The 19,719-nt window shown below is 47.0% G+C and overlaps 1 protein-coding gene across 1 annotated transcript in view; it reads left to right on the top strand.

The window, feature by feature from the left end:
- The first annotated feature begins 1,761 nt into the window (after positions 1–1,761).
- The window catches only part of TMEM272 (transmembrane protein 272), a 39,805-nt gene continuing 21,847 nt past the window's right edge, over positions 1,762–19,719 (top strand). Inside the window, exons 1-2 of the mRNA XM_037986665.2 lie at positions 1,762–1,982; positions 8,494–8,574. Of these exons, the coding sequence (XP_037842593.1) occupies positions 8,517–8,574 (58 nt within the window). The 5' untranslated portion in view covers positions 1,762–1,982; positions 8,494–8,516. The remainder of the gene's footprint in view (positions 1,983–8,493; positions 8,575–19,719) is intronic.

Below are 19,719 nucleotides of genomic sequence, written 5' to 3'. Positions count from 1 at the left end.
ACCATGAATGGAGCTTGCAGGACTGGAAGTTGCTCTGGGTGCAGTGAGTGAGTGATTAGTGAATGTGAAAGCCTAAGACATTACTACACACTACTATAGACTTCATAAACACTGTACACTTAGGCTACACTACATTTATTAAAAATATTTTTCTTTAATCATAAAGTAACCTTAGCTTACTGTACCTTTTTTACTTTATTTTTTTTTTTTAAATTTTGACTCATACATTAGCCCGTACATTATACATACATTAACCTAGGCCTACACAGGGTCAGGATCAACAGTATCACTATCTTCCACCTCCACATCTTGTCCCACTGGAAGGTCTTCAGGGGCAATAATAGGTAGGAGCTGTCATCTCCTATGATAACAATGCCTTCTTCTGGATACCTCCTGAAAGACTTGCCTGAGGTGTTTTTACAGTGAACCTTTTTTTTTTTTTTTAAATAAGTAGAAGGAGTACACTCTAAAATAATGATAAAAAGTATAGTGTAGTCAATACATAAAGCAGTGACTTGGTTGTTTTTTATTACTGTAAAGTATCATGTGCTGTCCATAATTGTGTGTGCTATACTTTTATGTGACTAGCAGTGCAGTAGGTTTGTTTACACCAACATCACCACAAACACATGAGTAATGTGTTGCACTACAACATTAAGACTGCTACGACATCACTAGGTGATAGGAATTTTTTAGTTCTATTATAATCTTAAGGAACCACCATCTGTGTGGTCCATCATTGACTGAAACGCTGATATGTGGCTGGTGACTGTGACTGTATGTCCTTTCCTCCAGCAGGTCTCCTCCCCTTGCTCCTCTGCCTCACCCTGTCCTGTGGTGTGAAGTGGTCAGCTTGAATTCAGGACTGGGAGAGTGGCAGGGCCAGCCCTAGAGTGAGCCCAGAGAGGTGTCCTCCCAGGGGCGTGCAATGCAGGGGTAGCTTCAGAGGGAGCAGCTCCTTACATTTTGCATAATAGGCTCTTCTCTTGCCTCACCCCAGTCCCTCCCCAGTAGACTGGCCTTTTCCACCAAAATGACAACAAAAAACCTGGAATGTCAGGGTTGGAGAATGCCTTTAATGTCATGTGAGGCCAGTTTCTTAAAGTGTGGTCCATGGAGCACCTACAGGAAACAGCAGAGTCTAAATTGCAGATTCCTAGGCCCAGGCCCAGATCTACAGATTTAGAATCTTTGGGAGGTGGTACAGGAATCTGCATTTCAGTAAAGAATCTCTGGCACTTCTTACACATCAGCAGTTGAGAACTTATGCTAGGTGCTTGCTTACAACCCCAACACACAACAGCCTCACAAAGCAGCCTGCTTCAGGTCTAAGAAGGCCACTGTTACAAAGTTTATGACATGGGGCACAATTCGGCCTCCCTGTAACTTCATTCTGCCTCAGATCTGTTGCCGGCAATGACCGGGAATCAATTTAATCCCTTTTCTAGGTGGCAGTCCTCGAGTCCATAGGGCACCTCTCACATCCTCAGTCCACTTTACCTTCACCCTATTTCCTAAGCAGCTGGTGTTTGGTCCTCTCGTCTTTGTGTGCCACCAACATGCAGGAAGGGCAAGGGGTGAGAAGGGGCTCGCACCAGAACTAAGTCCCTATGTTTAGTGCCTAAGGGACTGAAATGAAATGTTTCCCGTGGGAATTCCTAACTCCAAGGGGTCGGCCATCTTTCCACAGCTCCCGGGGTCGCTCTGCTGCCCCCCTGCGGGCCTAGGGAACACTGCAGGGGTATGAGCCGGCGGTGGGGCTGCTCTCCCCACTTGTGGGAGTGGGAAATGGAGAGAACCCGCCCCTTAGAGGAAAAGCCACGAGTTGCTGTTGTGCTGCGGGAGAGAAAGGGAGAAAGAAAGCGTGCGACAAGGAGTGGGAGCCCCAAGTGAAGAGGGACCCCACAGAGTCAGGCCTGGACACCGGGACCACAGAGGTGCTGAGTGCTGCCCGATTCTGGATCCCACTCTGCTCAGCTCAGGTGAGTCCGGCAGCCCTGGACAGCCTGTGAAGTTGGAGAGAGAGTCCTAGCAGAGGGTTTCTTGAAATCATTCTCAGGAAGATGCCAATGTGCTGATTTATGCTTCCTGGAAAGAAAATGACTGCATTGTGGAAGTGCTTTTCTTAATTGTGTGGCGGGAAAGAAAACAATCTTCACTGAGACTAAGGCAAGTGGGTTTTCTGGAGAAGAGAACAATTGTAAGGGAATAATGACTACAGAGCGAAGGCACGTTGTGTGGGGACTCTTAGAAACAACCTGCCGGCTGCAGGACAGCGAGTGGGGACCACAGACGTCACCTCCGTGTCTTACCTGTTGGGGCTCTGAGCAAGTGGCTTTGACTTGGTTATTTTAAAGGTGGAGCTCAAAGGAAGTGCATTTTTCATTTCCTAGGAGCCAAACAATGAAGGCATCCTAGGGAGGTTGTGGAATGACTCTGATACACAGTAGGTATGCAATAACCTCCACTGAATTCATGCATTCGGGCATAGTTAGTAGAGAAAACAGCACAGGTTACATAGAGAGCTACAGATAATAAAAGACTGTGTCCTGAGCACCCAAAATGTTTGTTGGAAATATTCAACAATACTAGTTAACATCTGCTTTGAAGGAACAGGTATGGGGATGGTTAATGTCTAATATTCAGTGTTATTCAAAACCAAGAGTGAGTTGGTCCTCACAGTTGATTTAGGAATAAATAGTTTAATTTACCAAGCCAATCAGTAAAAACACAATCATATATATATGCATATATTTATGTGTGTGTATACACATACACACACACAAATATATATATGTTTACTGTTGGTTCATGACACAACTCAGAGGTTAAAAAAAGGTAGAATTTTACAAATTTGAACTCTAAAACTGGGAACATTAGACAGACATAGAAAGTTTCTCAGATCTAGTCCTATTGGCATTTTGGAGCAGATAACTGTGTTGTTGGGGACTGCCCTGCTCCTTGCAGGATGTTTTTCAGCATGTCTGGTCTCTTTATCGACAGCCCTGCCCCAGCCATGACTATTAAAAATGTCTCCACATATTGCCAAATGTGCCTTGGGGGTCAGATCACCTCTGGTTGAGAACCACTGAGACATATCAATTTGATTGAAAATTGAAAACGCATTGAGCATGTCATTTGGCAAATATTATTGATTAATTCCCATCGTGCCCTTTATTATCACTCAGCTGCTAGGATAGGAAGCAGCAGGAGCTATTATCACTGCCCTTCTAGGTGCAGAGGCAGGTGTGAGACACACAGTCCTATCACAGCATGCACAAAGATGGACTTTTAAGTCACTGCTTGTTCACACTGGAGAGAAGGTACTGCCCAGCCTGTTACCCCAATCTCTTCCTGTTTCAGATTTCTAACAAATAAGCAAACTTTCTATCAAATAAGAAAAAAATGTACATTTTCTTAGTAGAAGGTATAGAAATTGACTAAAATCTGTGTCATTACAGATTTTAGTCAATCATTAAATGGATTGCATTGACATGAATCCATCATTAGTACGTATTTGCTCTATTGGGCATCTCCTGCTGTGGAGGGACCCTCTCCTGGAAGAGCTGCCACTTCAAAGGGTTCCAAGGAACGTGCAATTTTTTGTGAGTTTTTCAAGTCCCCACCATAATAGTGAATAGGTCTTTTGTAGCATATTTGAACCTGCAAATTCAGACAGTGAATTCTGTGAATCAAAAAGCAGAATCACTGCTATTTTCTCAAATTGCAGCTTTCTTTGTGGGCTTCCTCTGAACTGAAATAAATCCATATAATGGGTCATAAAAACCAAATCACAAAGGGGAACATACAACTGGGAAATGAGTCTAGAAAGAATTGGCAATATCACTGGCAATCAAATATGTAAATTAAAATAATTAATTTCCACTTTTGCCTATGAGAGTAATAAAAATGCATTAGTCTTTCAGCCACCCAGTGCTGGTTAGGTGTGGTGAAACTGCCACTCTCATATTGCTGGTGGCACTGGAAATGGATACAACTCATTTAGAAGTCAATTTTACCTCAAAGCCAAAAAGTTGCTTATGCTTTTTAATTACATAACTATTCCAAGAGATCTATATGTGCATAAAACAAAGCACTTTTCATGGAGAGAAATGTCTCTTAGGATTAGTTATGAGTGAAAGTAAATATCCAACAAGATATAGAGAAATATAGTTTGATATAACCTACTCTGTGGATTATAATTCAGCTGCGAAAATGAGAGTTCTGAAGACCAAATGGTGACAGAAAGAATGCTTATGTCAAAATGTGATGTGTTCACTTAATGTGCCTGATTATTGCAACCATGTAAAATTTGTGTACATGCACATATGCATATGTATATATATGCATATACTTAAAAGAAAAGCTCCAAAATACTAGCAGTTGTTGGGCTAGAAGTTCTGCCGTTGTTTATAATGACTAATGATTTTCTTTTCTCCGTGATCTAATTTTTCTGTGAATTCGCTTTTGTAATTTTTAAAGAAAATACTCCAAAAGAGAAAAATATTGCCTACCACCATCACATCATCTCTCTCCTTTTTGTTTCTGCTCCCTGGTGGACTTACTCCTTCCTGCTCATCTATCCCCTACTTGCTACTTTTTATAAATCTCTGGACTTTTGGAGAGCAAACTACTTTTCATTTCAAATAATACTTCTTGAATTTTAAGAGGTTTTAAAAAGAAGTCTAAAATTATAATGGTAAAACCTGCTAATGGGGGAAAAGGCAAGGCAATATTTGGGTATAAAGTGGAAATGAACATACTTCCCACGCCTGCCTGCGGCACATTCCTACCTACCCCTACCCCAGCTCCAGTGGCCCCGTATCCCTGTACCTGCCTTCATAGGGAATAGTTATTCACAGTGGTTTACTGGTTATGCTTCTGATCTTTTTCTATGTGTTTACATAGGTCTGCAGACATTATTACATGCAGGAGGTCATATGATTGTGTGTGTGTGTGTGTGTGTGTGTGTGTGTTTAACATTGTATTCCTTGTAAGGGAAGTTGAACACAATACGCAAAGTTTGTCGGCCAGCATTTGGGACTGTACCTGGGAATTCTGTCTTCCCTTTCTGGCTGGTTGCCAAAGCTGAGTTCTACTGCCACTGCTACCTGTCTCTTAGGGAACATTCTTTAAGGTGTGACAGAATTAACAGCACATCATTCTTTTTTTAGTTCTCATCCATCTTGCCAGTTTATGAAAATAACAAGCTTGAAGGAGTAAGAGTCTCCTCATTTATAAAATGGATCTCATACCTGCACCTTGTGTTGGTGTGTTCTATTGGCTCCCACCTCATGTGGTCTGATATTATTATCAATGAAGATATCACTGTTTTTCAGATTGATGTTTCTACCTTATTCGCAGTTAGTGGCTAACGGGATCAGCCAATTTAGGATATTTGAATTTAAAAAAATGTATATGCAGCTCTATATTACCTTTTGTGGTGAAACATTGTTCTTCAGGATTCACAGGAGGCTAAAGTGTGTGCCTCTTACCCCAGGGAATGGCCCAAGATAGAAATGTGTTGTTATAATGTGACACAGACAAATCTCGTTAGCTTCTGCAAAGCTGCTGTGGATTTGAAGACTGGAATGTCTTGGTTTGTAGGCACTGATAGAAACTGTTCAACACATTTCAAAGGAATTTTCTAAATCAGTGGCAACTCCACCATGCAAGTATAAAGAGATGGCTCCTATGTCTCCTCCCTCTGTTTTATCCCCTCTGTGATCCAGGAGAAAAATGCTGCGGTTCGTGAAGTGCACACTCTCCCTGTTATGTGAAGTGCACTCTCTGTGTTCCCTAAGAAGGGTGAGGAAAGGAGCTGACCTTCCAGGCCTTTAGGAGCCATGATGGGCCATGGCCCCTTTAGATAACTGGGCTTATCATTGGGTCCAGGAAGGTTGTTCTTCCAGCCACGGTTTTAAGTGGCTTAGCTTCTGTGACACCCCTGTGGCAATCAACCTGATGAAGTGTGGACATCAGCAATAAATCTGTAATTCATACAGTAGCCATTTGTCCATGGCTTGGGGCCTACTTGCTGTGTAACGAAAGGATGTGCACCTGGCAAACCCCATTAGGCCAGAGAGCTGGTCTCATTTCACCTTGATCGGTAGAATGTCAGAGTCAAAGGATGCGGAAGGAGGCTGTGGTTTACTCAGGGCTGCGGTGTTCCTGGATTTTCTGTGTATAAGGACACCACAGCCACAGTTTTTGCAAGGATATTGTGGGGGAAAATGGAGCCTTGTGAAGAGACATTTGAATAGTAGTTAATGGAATTATTCATTAAACATACTGAAGACCTACTGAAGACCTACTGCGTGCCAGGGAGACAAGGACTCATGTGCATTCTCCACAGTTGCTTCCAGGAGAAGAGTGGGCGGGGGAGCCTGCGTCAGGAGGCAGAAACAGCAGAGGGACTGCGTGAATCCCAAGCGCTGCATTTGGGATTCCCAGGGTTTGGGGGGTCAGAAAACTTTGGGTGCTCAGCCCTGCCACTCTGTGTCCCATCATCTCACTGCAGTCAAAACTGTCAAAGTCCATTCTAGTTAACAGAGAGTAGGCACCTCAAGTTTGGCAGATCTCAAAACACCTGGATTCCAGTCTGGCTGTGTGATCTTGGGCAAGTCCTTCACTTTTCTGACCCTCAGTTTCTTCATCTGTAAAATGGGGATAAGAATCTTTGCCTGGTTAAATAGGATCAAGCATGACAGGACTGACCAGGAAGCCACCGTGATCTCCTTGCTTAGTCCCTGACTCACTTTGGGAAGCCTCTCCTTTCCAGGTTTCTTCCCCTTTATATTCTTGCTGTGGGGTGAAGTGGAGAGATTCTGGGCTTTGAAGGCACAGAGTCCAGGTTTCAGATAGAGTCTCTGAGGTCTCATTTCAACCCCAGTTCTACCACTTACTAGCTGGGTGACTTTGAGCAAACAAATTGATCTGAATCTTGGTTTTCTTCGTAAAATGGGGCATACCTGCCTCTGGAAGAACTAGGGAGACTAAATGAGGTAACGTGGAAGACCTTGGCAGGGCGCTGGTGATGCGCCTCTGGTTGGGGACTGACTGTCTCCGGTCACACTGCCTCCTGCTATAAAGGTCCTGCTGACACAAAGCCAGATTTTGAGCATGACATGTCCTAGAAGGACAGTGATGGGCAATGAGAACCCCGAATCTCAGCCAAACCACCCTGCCTGTGCGCTAGCAGTGGATCAGCCACAGAGAGAAGCTGCGGGCTGCGTGGTTCCTGCCTGCAGGCCCGTGCTGACACTGGCGGTGGAATGACTCGCCTGCTATGAGCCACAGCTCTGGTCAAGGCAAGCTCTCCTTCTGTCATCATGACCACCTCTGTCCTCAGACTACAAATCTTCCTCATCACAGCCTGTTCCTCCTGCCCTAAGCTCTAGTTCACCCAGGAGGGCCTGCAGGTAGTGCTGCTAAAATGCTGTGGTCCCCTGGTTTGCAAACCCCTGCAATATGAGAAAAAAGGACCCTGTTAAATCGTGCTTTTAAATGGAGCCACGGCTACTCTGGACAGGTTTCTGGGGAGACTTTGTGTATAAAGTAAGGATGTCTGCCCCAGATCCTGCCTGGATCAGCCAGCCGCCATGGAGGCCCTACTCCCAAGCACTGAAATGGTGGGAAGTGGTAGAACTACGCACACCCAGCCTCAGGGACAAAGTGACTCCCTTCCTCTCCTAATGTCTTTACAGGGCTACCTCATTTTACCGGACAGGAAACTTTGCTGGCTTGATGAGCTGGAGTTTTTCTGTGGATTTAAAATGTGTATGACTATTTCTTCCAAGGAAGGAAAGCCCTGTCTCTCAGTGTCAACCAATTTGCCCAGATCACAGCAGGTCCACAGGGGAGCCGGGGTGGCGCTCCAGGCCGCTCGGGTCTCAACCCAGGCTGCTCTGGTCAAGGCCATGGTTCCCCTTCCGCTTGGACCCTGGGAGAGTGCAGCAGCTGCATCAGGAAGTGAGGGGCCCCTTGCTCTGTACCTGGATCCGTACCTGGATCAAGTTTGGGCTCTGCCAGTTGCCAGCTCTGGTCTTAGGGTGAATCTTAAGCTCTCAGGGTCTCTAAGGTGCCATCTGTAAAACACAGTCAATAACACTTCCCAGATAGGATTGTTGTGGGATTCAATATGAGATGGCCTATTTAAAGAGTTAACACAATGCCTGGTGCAGCCATTGCTCAGCAAGTGAGAGCTCTTACCATCTCCCCCTCCAGGCCTTTCTCCAGCCAGTCTTCCTGGCTGGTATCACTGGGCAAGCCTCTTAACCTCCCTGAGCTTGGTTCTCTCGTCTGTGGAATAGGGGGTCTTTTTCTCAGCCCCGCTAACCACTAACAAGGCCACACCTGCCACTGGCACCCAGGCCCCCCGGGCTGACTGAGACCACCCTGCAGGCCACCACTGACATGCACAGAGCGGGTTGGTTATTGGTGCTGAGTAAATCCTTCCACCATCCTTTCTAATGAATTATTTTTGATCCTCAGAACTTTGTCAGCGAGCAAGAACAATGCCAGGAGGTCTGGAGAAAACGTGTCATCAGTGCATTTCTAAAATCGCCAGCAATGGTGAGTCACAGCTCTGAGAAATGCCCTGGTTTTGTAAGATTGGGAGCTCTGGGATCACCCGGTGAGCTAAAGCTGGAGTGGATCATGTGGGTGGGGTGCACTTGGTTTGGGGTGGCCCCAGGGTGGTAGAACTGGGGAAGACAGTGTCCAGCCCTCAGTTGGCTGCCTTCTCCTTCCATTCCTTACCTATTCACCTCTAGCTTTCCATAGTTCACTGTATGTGTTTTCCATGTAATATGTGTTTGAAAAATATGTGTGTGAATGGAGTCACTGCTACAACCAATGTGTGATGGCAGCCGTGCTGGGCAACGTGGCAGGGCAATGTGATGCTTTGGACCTGGGTAGCTTTCCCTTACTCCTACCTCAACCTGTCCCCTTACTAAATTGGACTTTCCCCCACTATCACCTGCTGGGGCCTTTGTGTCCAGAGGGACTGGACCATATTTCAGAAGGACCAGTCTCTCTTGTGTTTGGAATATCCCAAAAGTGATCCCAAAATCAGATCCCAGGTCTTGGGGGTCCCTGGGATAAAAGCTTTTACATCATGGTGAGATGTATGGTCTTTTACAGATGAAATGTGAATAAAGGGAACATTGTGGGAAGCCTTAAGCAACTCAACTCCAAGCACTAATGTCCGGAAGCAACAGTCAGTGGATAATGGTGGACTAAGGTGGAGGGTCAGTAGAACAAGGGGCTGACACCTTTCCTTACCTGTACTTATCATGTTCTAGCACACACTGTCCACCTCCCACCTCTCCTCCCATGACGTTTCCTGCACTGCTGCATGCCAGCACCTCCAGCAGTGCCTGACACACAGTAGGAGCTCAATAAATAGGCAATGACTGACTAAGCAGGTAAATGAATGAAGCGCCGGCTCCCAGATACAACTGGCCTTCTCCATTCGCCGATGGGCCCGGTGCCCACCTCATTCTCCTAAGGCACAGCCCTGACATTCTACTCCCAGGGACAGCTCTAAGGGCCACCCCCCTTTCACCCCTGGAGCACACCTACTGCTGTGGGGGCCAAAGTAGGACAGTGGTGCCGGAGCCTCTGCCCAGGGCCTCTGCTGCTCTGGCAGAATGAAAACTCATAGGTTTACTGCTGGCAGGGAAAGGAGACACCATCAGCTATATTGTTGCTCTATATCTTCGGGAAATTAACCACCACCACCTCCCCCAACACACATCCTACCTGTTTATGCAACAGAAGTGCTGATGGCAACAGCAGGTTGGCAAGAGAGGAAGTATTATGCTCAGGGTTTCCCAGAAAAAGGGATGTTTCCTGACTGCACTCTAAATCTACAGGTCAAGGTCTAGGCCAACCTTGGCCTAATGATGGCCTCCTTGTTTGCTGAGATTTCTGCCCTCGTTGTATGAATAACTCCATCTTCAGCCAGCACAATGGCAAGGCCTCCTAACTGCTCTCGCTGCCTCTTGCCCATCCCCGCAGCACCTCTTCTGGGGAGGTCCTTCACTGCACAGTGACTCCCCATTCCTGCAGAATGAAACAGAAGCTTCTGCTCTCTTGCAAAACCCTTTGTGATTGGGTCCCTGTTTACCTCTTGAATCACTCCTTCCCTTCTCACTCTGGAAAATCCAGCCAGACAAAAACATTTTAGGTTTCCTAAAAACACCAGCTTCTGTTTTCCCCGTGGGCCTTCCATCATGTGGGTGAGAGAAAAGGGGCTGAACTTCCCCTTTTATAATGAACCCACTCCAATGATGACATAGACCCACTTACTCTGCTCCTAGGGCCTGATCACTTCTCATTTAGGCTCCACTTTCCAACACTTTTGCATTGGGGATTGAGTTTCCAACACGTGAACTTTGGGGGACACGTTCAAACCGTAGCACACAAAGGAGATATGACAACAGAATGCAGTACTTCACCCTAGATTGAAGCCAAGGGCTATATTAGGTCATCAACATTGGAATATGGATGGCAGAGTAAACATTGTATCAATGTAAATTTAAGAAGCTGGGACTATACTAAGGTACTATATTAATGAGAGAATATCCCTATCCCCAGGAAATGCAAACTGGGATTATTTCCAACTAAAAAATTAAAAAACTTAAAAAGCATGCAGATGGAAACCTGAGTGGCAAGTATCTGAATGTTTGCTCTATTACTCTCTGTATTTGTATGAATGTTTAAGAATTTTCATAATTAATATGTCTTTTAGAATTCAGGCTGGGAAAAATTGGCCTCCTGGGCCTGATCCCAGACCTGATAAAATAGTACATAGATGCAAATGCATGTTCCATAGTGTTTTCCTTTCAAGTGACTTCTAATTTTTCTTCTGTCTGGTTTTCTACATTTTCCACATTTCCTATAAAACTACATACTTATGTAATTAGAAAATAAAAGTTTTGGCCGGGTGCAGTGGCTCACACCTGTAATCCCAACACTTTGGGAGACCAAGGCGGGCAGATCACGATGTCAAGAGATCGAGACCATCCTGCAACATGATGAAACCCTGTCTCTAGTAAAAATACAAAAAAAAATTAGCTGGGTGTGTTTGTGCGCGCCTGTAGTCCCAGCTATTTGGGAGGCTGGGACAGCAGAATCGCTGGAACCCGGGAGGTGGAGGTTGCAGTGATCCGAGATCGTGCCACTGCACACTCCAGCCTGGTGACAGAGTGAGACTCCGTCCCCAAAAAAGAAAAAAAGAAAATTAAAGTTTTATTTTTACTTTATCTTATGCTTTAAGAACAATCTCCAGATGTCCCCCTTAGATTGGTGGGTGCTGTCCCTATCCACATGTGGAGTTTGCTAAGTGGTGGCGGCCTCAAAGAAATGGCTTGTTTATCTGGTCGTTCATCCAGGGAGCAGGGTGGTCTCTGTGTTCTCAGACCCCAGCAGGCCACCTGTGGGAGCTTTCTGGAGCTCTCTTGGGCCACTGTGCAGCCCTGGCTCTCAGCCTCCCCATCTGGCACTCTCTCTGTCAAGCTCTCTGCTGCGGGACGTTTGCTCCCCTGCGGCCTGCTGCCACCCTGGAGGATCACTTCCGTCCCCGGGCAGCAGTGAAATCTTGATGAATACGTGTGCAGCGTGTGCAGCGGCCTCCAGCCCTGACAGGATAACTCAATTAAACGGACAAGTGCAGTGAATCCAGGTCATTGCACCTGTCAGGGGGTCCTGGGAAGTCCCCTTCAACTCCACTTGGAGACAACAGCAGAGAAGGGCCCAGCAAAGTCCATGTTCAAGGGGGACACCAGGAGAAAGACCTTCTGCTCAGGCCTGGATGAAGGAACCATGACTCTAGGTGGTGTTTGCAGCCCCCCAGCTATGAGAGAAATTTATGCAACTCAACATACCAAACAGACAGTGGCAGATTTTATTCTACAACACTGGCCAGGAGAAATAGCACATTAATTTATTTTTAAGGTACTTTTAAAACTTCAAAACTTCTTCCTCTCTAAATAAAATTAATTCGACTCTGAACTCCTACTTGCCAGAGTACCAGGAAAATCAGTCCTGGGCTTTGTGGGTCACACAAGAATTCAAGTGTGGGAGTTGGAGAGGAGTAATCACGTTTTCCTCTTTTGGGGGTCTGGGGCAGGGTGTGCTCCTGCTCTGTGGTAAGCCATTATTTCCTCTACAGACCCTTTGTGCAATGTTTAAAAGGTGGCCCCCAGCAGTGGTAGCTTCCAGGACACAGTTTAGGAGTAGATCGTGCTTTTGTCGGAAGAAAAGTGCACCCCTCTTCCAAGCGAGAGGATTTCCAACCTTCACTCAGCCCAGAGCCTCACACAGGCCCTCTCTTCTCTGCACAAACCACACAGCAGCACGCTCTGTCCTTGCTATCAGGCCAGCACCGGTGTCAAGCTTGAGATGTCGGGGTCTTTACGAGCCTGGGGACCTGGTGCCGCCTCCCTAGGTGCTTCTAGTAGCAATTCCTTTTGAATATTGCAAGGAAGGGGCCACCAACCCCAGGTTCCACCCTCAGCAGCCCCCTCTTCATTGCTCCTCCTCTTTGGGGGACTTCCCTGCATCCCTTTTTATTGGGACAATCCCATAGAATTACTCTTCATGGGCTTCAAGAAACACAAGGTTGCCCTCTCTTTTCAGGGATTAGAGAAGGAGATGGCAGCATCAGTATTGCGGAAGTGTCCGATATTTCTTACTAACTCGTCCTGTTATGTGAACAGCTGAAAATCTCAAAAGCAGGCAGTGGAGGTGGTTTTAGAAACCCATACTCCAGTTCATTCCCCTGGCACATTAAATGCAGTGAATTCTGAACCAAATACATCCTTTTCCTAAAGCCCCTCCTCCTTCTGTCCCTCACATTTCTCTCAGTGCCTCCACCATGCTTGTCACCCAAGCACAGCACTTCAGTCATTCTTTTCTCCTTTCTTCCTTCATTCCCACACCTAGTGGGTGCTCAAGGCCCTGCCAGAGCCTCACAGTTGCTCTCCAGGCTGAGTTATACAACAGCCACTTCGCTGGTCTCTTCACCCCCAGAGCCACCCCCTTTAGTCCCCATTTTCTCCAAAGGTTCAGCTTTGATTATGCCGCTTTCCAATTCCAAACCCTACAACTCTCTTTATCTTCCTAATAAAATCCAAATAACCATATGCAAAACAGAAACGCCCTCTCTTCTCAATATCCAGTTTCCATCTGATCTCTCTCTGTTTTGATGGATGATGGACGCTCAGTTCCATTTCATGATTTGCCACTCCCCCAAACCACTCTTGAGTGTCTCTGTCTCTCAAATCTTTTGTTTCCTCTGGGTTTTTTTCCTTTGACTGAAAAGCCATCTTCCCATAACTCAGTCCGTCAAAAATCCTACCCACCCATCAATACCCAGTACCAATATCACCTCCTCCTTGAGGCCTTCCTTGATTTCCTGGGGACTCTTTCCTCCTCCAGGCTTCCTCACTGCTTCATGCGCTGCCCCTGCTGGTCCATTCCACACACTGATTTGTACTGTCCCTTGGGTGCACATCTCATCTCCCTTAAGAGGTCATGAAGTCCTCATTGCCGAGGCTTCTCATGCTCACTTTGCATCTACCCAAACCTTGGTCAAATGCAAGAATGAATAGCTGAATGTCTATAAAGAAGTTCATCTCTGTTCAAAGTAGATGAAGTGCTAATAAAAATACCCCCTCATGCAAATTGCTATTAGCTGTGACCTCTGGGGATTAGCGGGTGGCTGTGGCAATGCAGGGTGCTGGTGCAGGGCTGGAGAAGAGGAGTGGGTGGAAACATGAGGCAGAGACAGAATGACTGAACATACCAGGAGAGGGCAGAAGTGGTCTGGGTGACTGGGGTTTGGGCACCATTACAGATACAGGGAGGTGGAGAGGGCAGTTTGGAAAGAGGAGTTTAGTTGGAGTTTCTCTTCCTGCGCTCTTTGCCAGTTGCCTTCTAGGTATTTGATAGCTCAGTGGAACCCCGAAGGGTGGTGTTGCAGAGAAAAACTGCTGGGTCCTGGTCTCAGTTTCTGCACTAAACTGTCTAAGCAAAAGATCTGGGGATACATTAATACTTGCTATTCATAGGAAATAGACTCTGGAGATCCTTGAGAACAGATGAAAAGCTACCCACTTTTCCTACCAAGATTACCCATTTAAAAATGCATTGAATTCTCCCAGCTTCCTATTTTGACTGATAACTGAATGGCAGCGTATCTTTAACACCTGCTACCATGCCGCTCCCTCCAGCAATCATGGGCAGCAGCAGTCAACAGTCGTGAGAGCAGCCCACCCTGAAATGCACTGCAAGAGGGGAGTGAGGATCTGGAGCCAGCAACCAAAAAGCCACCCTGAGGAGGGCACCCTTCCCAAAGTTCTGTCTTTTCCCAACCTTCAGTAAATCAGGAATCAGCTTATCTGTGTTCTTGGCATAAATAATGACTTGACTCCAACGTTTTCATTCTAATATCCTCCCACTATTGCTCTAATTTTGAATTATTTTCTCCTTTGCGACCCTCAAGTTGAGTTTTTTTTTTTCACTCAGCTCTTTCAAACTGACTTTCTAGATGGAGACTCTCATGGTATCAGAAGCCAGAATGTCGCACTCTGAGTTGCATTGGAATTGGTGCTCAATAGACCAAAGGCAGTACAGTATTAACTAGTGGTGGTCACTGCTGTCAAGCCGCTGCCATCGCAACAGCGGCATCACCCGAAAGCTCAGCCTCTGTTCCAGAGAGCTCCAAAGACTGAGGATGGCTAACCAGATGCCCCAGGAGGCAAAGAGATCAGGCGAGAGTGGGGCTTCCCGATTCCTGATGGTGGCTTGGGTGTCCTTATTAGGACCGAGGGGTAAAGAAGGCCTCATGCCGGTAACTGCTGATGACTTCCATCCCAGTGGATCCTACAACTTAGCCCAACCCCAGCACCTCACACCACGTTGAGCAGACGACTCTAGGAAGCTCCTGAAGATTCTCTAGCCAGCTTACAGAAACAGGCTACTTCACGATCACCTGGGAGTTGCTTTTATTTTATTGTATTTAGATGGGGTCTTGCATTGTTGCCCAGGCTGGAGTGCAGAGGCGGGATCATGGTTCACTACAGACTTGAACTCCTGGGTTCAGGCGATCCTTCCATCTCAGCCAGCCTCCCCAGTAGCTGGGACCACAGGCGCACCACCACACCTGGCTAATTTTTGTATTTTTTGTAGAGACAAGGTTTTGTAATGCTGCCCAGGTGGGTTTCAAATTTCTGGTCTCAAGAGATCCACCTGCCTCAGCCTTCAAAAATGCTAGACAGGTGTGAGCAACCATGCTAGGGTGGGAGTTGCTTTTAAATGCAGATTCCCAGGTGCCATTTGTCTGATCCTGGTTTGTGCGATCTAGAGCAGCCATTGAGAGCATGAGAGTCATGGCTCTGAGGTGCAGTGAGCAAGAGTGAGCCTCATTAGACTTCGAGCAAGAGTGAGCCTCTTTAGTCCTAGACCTCGAGCAAGAGTGAGCCTCATTAGACCTCAAGCAAGAGGGAGCCTCATTAGACCTCGAGCAAGAGTGAGCCTCATTAGACCTCGAGCAAGAGTGAGCCTCATTAGGCCTCAAGCAAGAGTGAGCCTCATTAGACTTCGAGCAAGAGTGAGCCTCATTAGACATCGAGCAAGAGTGAGCCTCATTAGACTTTGAGCAAGAGTGAGCCTATTTAGACCTAGAACTAAAGCAAGAGTGAACCTCATTAGACCTTGAGCAAGAGTGAGCCTCATTAGACCTTGAGCAAGAGTGAGCCTCTTTAGACCTAGACCTCAAGCAAGAGTGAGCCTCTGTAGATCTTGAGCAAGAGTGAGCCTCTTTAGACCTAGACCTCAAGTGAGAGTGAGCCTCTTTAGACCTCGAGCAAGAGTGAGCCTCATTAGACTTCGAGCAAGAGTGAACCTCATTAGACCTTGAGCAAGAGTGAGCTTCATTAGACTTCGAGCAAGGGTGAACCTCATTAGACCTTGAGCAAGAATGAGCCTCATTAGACTTCGAGCAAGGGTGAACCTCATTAGACCTTGAGCAAGAGTGAGCTTCATTAGACTTCGAGCAAGGGTGAACCTCATTAGACCTTGAGCAAGAGTGAGCTTCATTAGACTTCGAGCAAGGGTGAACCTCATTAGACCTTGAGCAAGAGTGAGCCTCTTTAGACCTTGAGCAAGAGGGAGCCTCTTTAGACTTTGAGCAAGAGTGAGCCTCTTTAGACCTAGACCTCGAGCAAGAGTGAGCCTCTTTAGACCTAGACCTCAAGTGAGAGTGAGCCTCTTTAGACCTCGAGCAAGAGTGAGCCTCATTAGGCTTCGAGCAAGAGTGAGCCTCTTTAGACCTCGAGCAAGAGTGAACCTCATTAGACCTTGAGCAAGAGTGAACCTCGTTAGACCTCGAGCAAGAGTGAGCCTCATTAGACCTCGAGCAAGAGTGAGCCTCATTAGACCTCGAGCAAGAGTGAGCCTCATTAGGCCTCGAGCAAGAGTGAGGCTCATTAGGCCTCGAGCAAGAGTGAGCCTCTTTAGACCTCGAGCAAGAGTGAGCCTCTTTAGACCTCGAGCAAGAGTGAGCCTCATTAGACCTCGAGCAAGAATGAGCCTCTTTAGACCTTGAGCAAGAGGGAGCCTCTTTAGACCTTGAGCAAGAGTGAGTCTCTTTAGACCTAGACCTCAAGTGAGAGTGAGCCTCTTTAGACCTCGAGCAAGAGTGAGCCTCATTAGGCTTCGAGCAAGAGTGAGCCTCTTTAGACCTTGAGCAAGAGTGAGCCTCATTAGACCTTGAGCAAGAATGAGCCTCTTTAGACCTTGAGTAACAGTGAGCCTCTTTAGACCTAGACCTTGAGCAAGAGTGAGCCTCTTTAGACCTCAAGCAAGAGTGAGCCTCTGTAGATCTTGAGCAAGAGTGAGCCTCTTTAGACCTAGACCTCAAGCGAGAGTGAGCCTCTTTAGACCTTGAGCAAGAGTGAGCCTCATTAGACCTCGAGCAAGAGTGAGCCTCATTAGACCTCGAGCAAGAGTGAGCCTCATTAGGCCTCAAGCAAGAGTGAGCCTCATTAGACTTCGAGCAAGAGTGAGCCTCATTAGACATCGAGCAAGAGTGAGCCTCATTAGACTTTGAGCAAGAGTGAGCCTATTTAGACCTAGAACTAAAGCAAGAGTGAACCTCATTAGACCTGGAGCAAGAGTGAGCCTCTGTAGATCTTGAGCAAGAGCGAGCCTCTTTAGACCTAGACCTCGAGCAAGAGCGAGCCTCTTTAGACCTAGACCTCGAGCAAGAGCGAGCCTCTTTAGACCTAGACCTCGAGCAAGAGTGAGCCTCTTTAGACCTAGACCTCGAGCAAGAGTGAGCCTCTTTAGACCTAGACCTCGAGCAAGAGCGAGCCTCTTTAGACCTCGAGCAAGAGTGAGCCTCTTTAGACCTAGACCTCGAGCAAGAGTGAGCCTCTTTAGACCTAGACCTCGAGCAAGAGTGAGCCTCTTTAGACCTAGACCTCGAGCAAAAGTGAGCCTCTTTAGACCTCTAGCAAGAGTGAGCCTCTTTAGACCTCTAGCAAGAGTGAGCCTCTTTAGACCTCGAGCAAGAGTGAGCCTCTTTAGACCTAGACCTCGAGCAAGAGTGAGCCTCTTTAGACCTCGAGCAAGAGTGAGCCTCTTTAGACCTCGAGCAAGAGTGAGCCTCTTTAGACCTCGAGCAAGAGTGAGCCTCTTTAGACCTCGAGCAAGAGTGAGCCTCTTTAGACCTAGACCTCGAGCAAGAGTGAGCCTCTTTAGACCTCGAGCAAGAGTGAGCCTCTTTAGACCTAGACCTCGAGCAAGAGTGAGCCTCTTTAGACCTAGACCTCGAGCAAGAGTGAGCCTCATTAGGCTTCGAGCAAGAGTGAGCCTCTTTAGACCTTGAGTAAGAGTAAGCCTCTTTAGACCTAGACCTCGAGCAAAAGTGAGCCTCTTTAGACCTCGAGCAAGAGTGAGCCTCTTTAGACCTAGACCTCGAGCAAGAGTGAGCCTCTTTAGACCTCGAGCAAGAGTGAGCCTCTTTAGACCTAGACCTCGAGCAAGAGTGAGCCTCTTTAGACCTAGACCTCGAGCAAGAGTGAGCCTCATTAGGCTTTGAGCAAGAGTGAGCCTCTTTAGACCTTGAGTAAGAGTAAGCCTCTTTAGACCTAGACCTCGAGCAAAAGTGAGCCTCTTTAGACCTCGAGCAAGAGTGAGCCTCTAGATCTTGAGCAAGAGTGAGCCTCTTTAGACCTAGACCTTGAGCAAGAGTGAGCCTCTTTAGACCTTGAGCAAGAGTGAGCCTCTTTAGATCTTGAGCAAGAGTGAGCCTCTTTAGACCTAGACCTCGAGCAAGAGTGAGCCTCATTAGGCTTCGAGCAAGAGTGAGCCTCTTTAGACCTTGAGCAAGAGTGAGCCTCTTTAGACCTCGAGCAAGAGTGAGCCTCATTAGACCTCGAGCAAGAATGAGCCTCTTTAGACCTCGAGCAAGAGTGAGCCTCATTAGACCTCGAGCAAGAGTGAGCCTCATTAGACCTCGAGCAAGAGTGAGCCTCATTAGACCTTGAGCAAGAGTGAGCCTCATTAGACCTTGAGCAAGAATGAGCCTCTTTAGACCTTGAGTAACAGTGAGCCTCTTTAGACCTAGACCTTGAGCAAGAGTGAGCCTCTTTAGACCTCAAGCAAGAGTGAGCCTCTGTAGATCTTGAGCAAGAGTGAGCCTCTTTAGACCTAGACCTCAAGCGAGAGTGAGCCTCTTTAGACCTTGAGCAAGAGTGAGCCTCTTTAGACCTAGACCTCAAGCGAGAGTGAGCCTCTTTAGACCTTGAGCAAGAGTGAGCCTCTTTAGACCTAGACCTCAAGCGAGAGTGAGCCTCTTTAGACCTTGAGCAAGAGTGAGCCTCATTAGACCTCGAGCAAGAGTGAGCCTCATTAGACCTTGAGCAAGAGTGAGCCTCATTAGACCTTGAGCAAGAATGAGCCTCTTTAGACCTTGAGTAACAGTGAGCCTCTTTAGACCTAGACCTTGAGCAAGAGTGAGCCTCTTTAGACCTCAAGCAAGAGTGAGCCTCTGTAGATCTTGAGCAAGAGTGAGCCTCTTTAGACCTAGACCTCAAGCGAGAGTGAGCCTCTTTAGACCTTGAGCAAGAGTGAGCCTCTTTAGACCTAGACCTCAAGCGAGAGTGAGCCTCTTTAGACCTTGAGCAAGAGTGAGCCTCTTTAGACCTAGACCTCAAGCGAGAGTGAGCCTCTTTAGACCTTGAGCAAGAGTGAGCCTCATTAGGCCTCAAGCAAGAGTGAGCCTCATTAGACTTCGAGCAAGAGTGAGCCTCATTAGACATCGAGCAAGAGTGAGCCTCATTAGACTTTGAGCAAGAGTGAGCCTCTTTAGACCTAGACCTCAAGCGAGAGTGAGCCTCTTTAGACCTTGAGCAAGAGTGAGCCTCATTAGACCTCGAGCAAGAGTGAGCCTCATTAGACCTCGAGCAAGAGTGAGCCTCATTAGACTTCGAGCAAGAGTGAGCCTCATTAGACTTCGAGCAAGAGTGAGCCTCATTAGACATCGAGCAAGAGTGAGCCTCATTAGACTTTGAGCAAGAGTGAGCCTATTTAGACCTAGAACTAAAGCAAGAGTGAACCTCATTAGACCTTGAGCAAGAGTGAGCCTCATTAGACCTTGAGCAAGAGTGAGCCTCTTTAGACCTCGAGCAAGAGTGAGCCTCTTTA

Source organism: Chlorocebus sabaeus, chromosome 3 (genome assembly GCF_047675955.1).
Source record: "Chlorocebus sabaeus isolate Y175 chromosome 3, mChlSab1.0.hap1, whole genome shotgun sequence".
Classification (NCBI taxonomy): Eukaryota; Metazoa; Chordata; class Mammalia; order Primates; family Cercopithecidae; genus Chlorocebus; species Chlorocebus sabaeus.
This window is presented reverse-complemented; position numbering and strand designations above follow the sequence as displayed.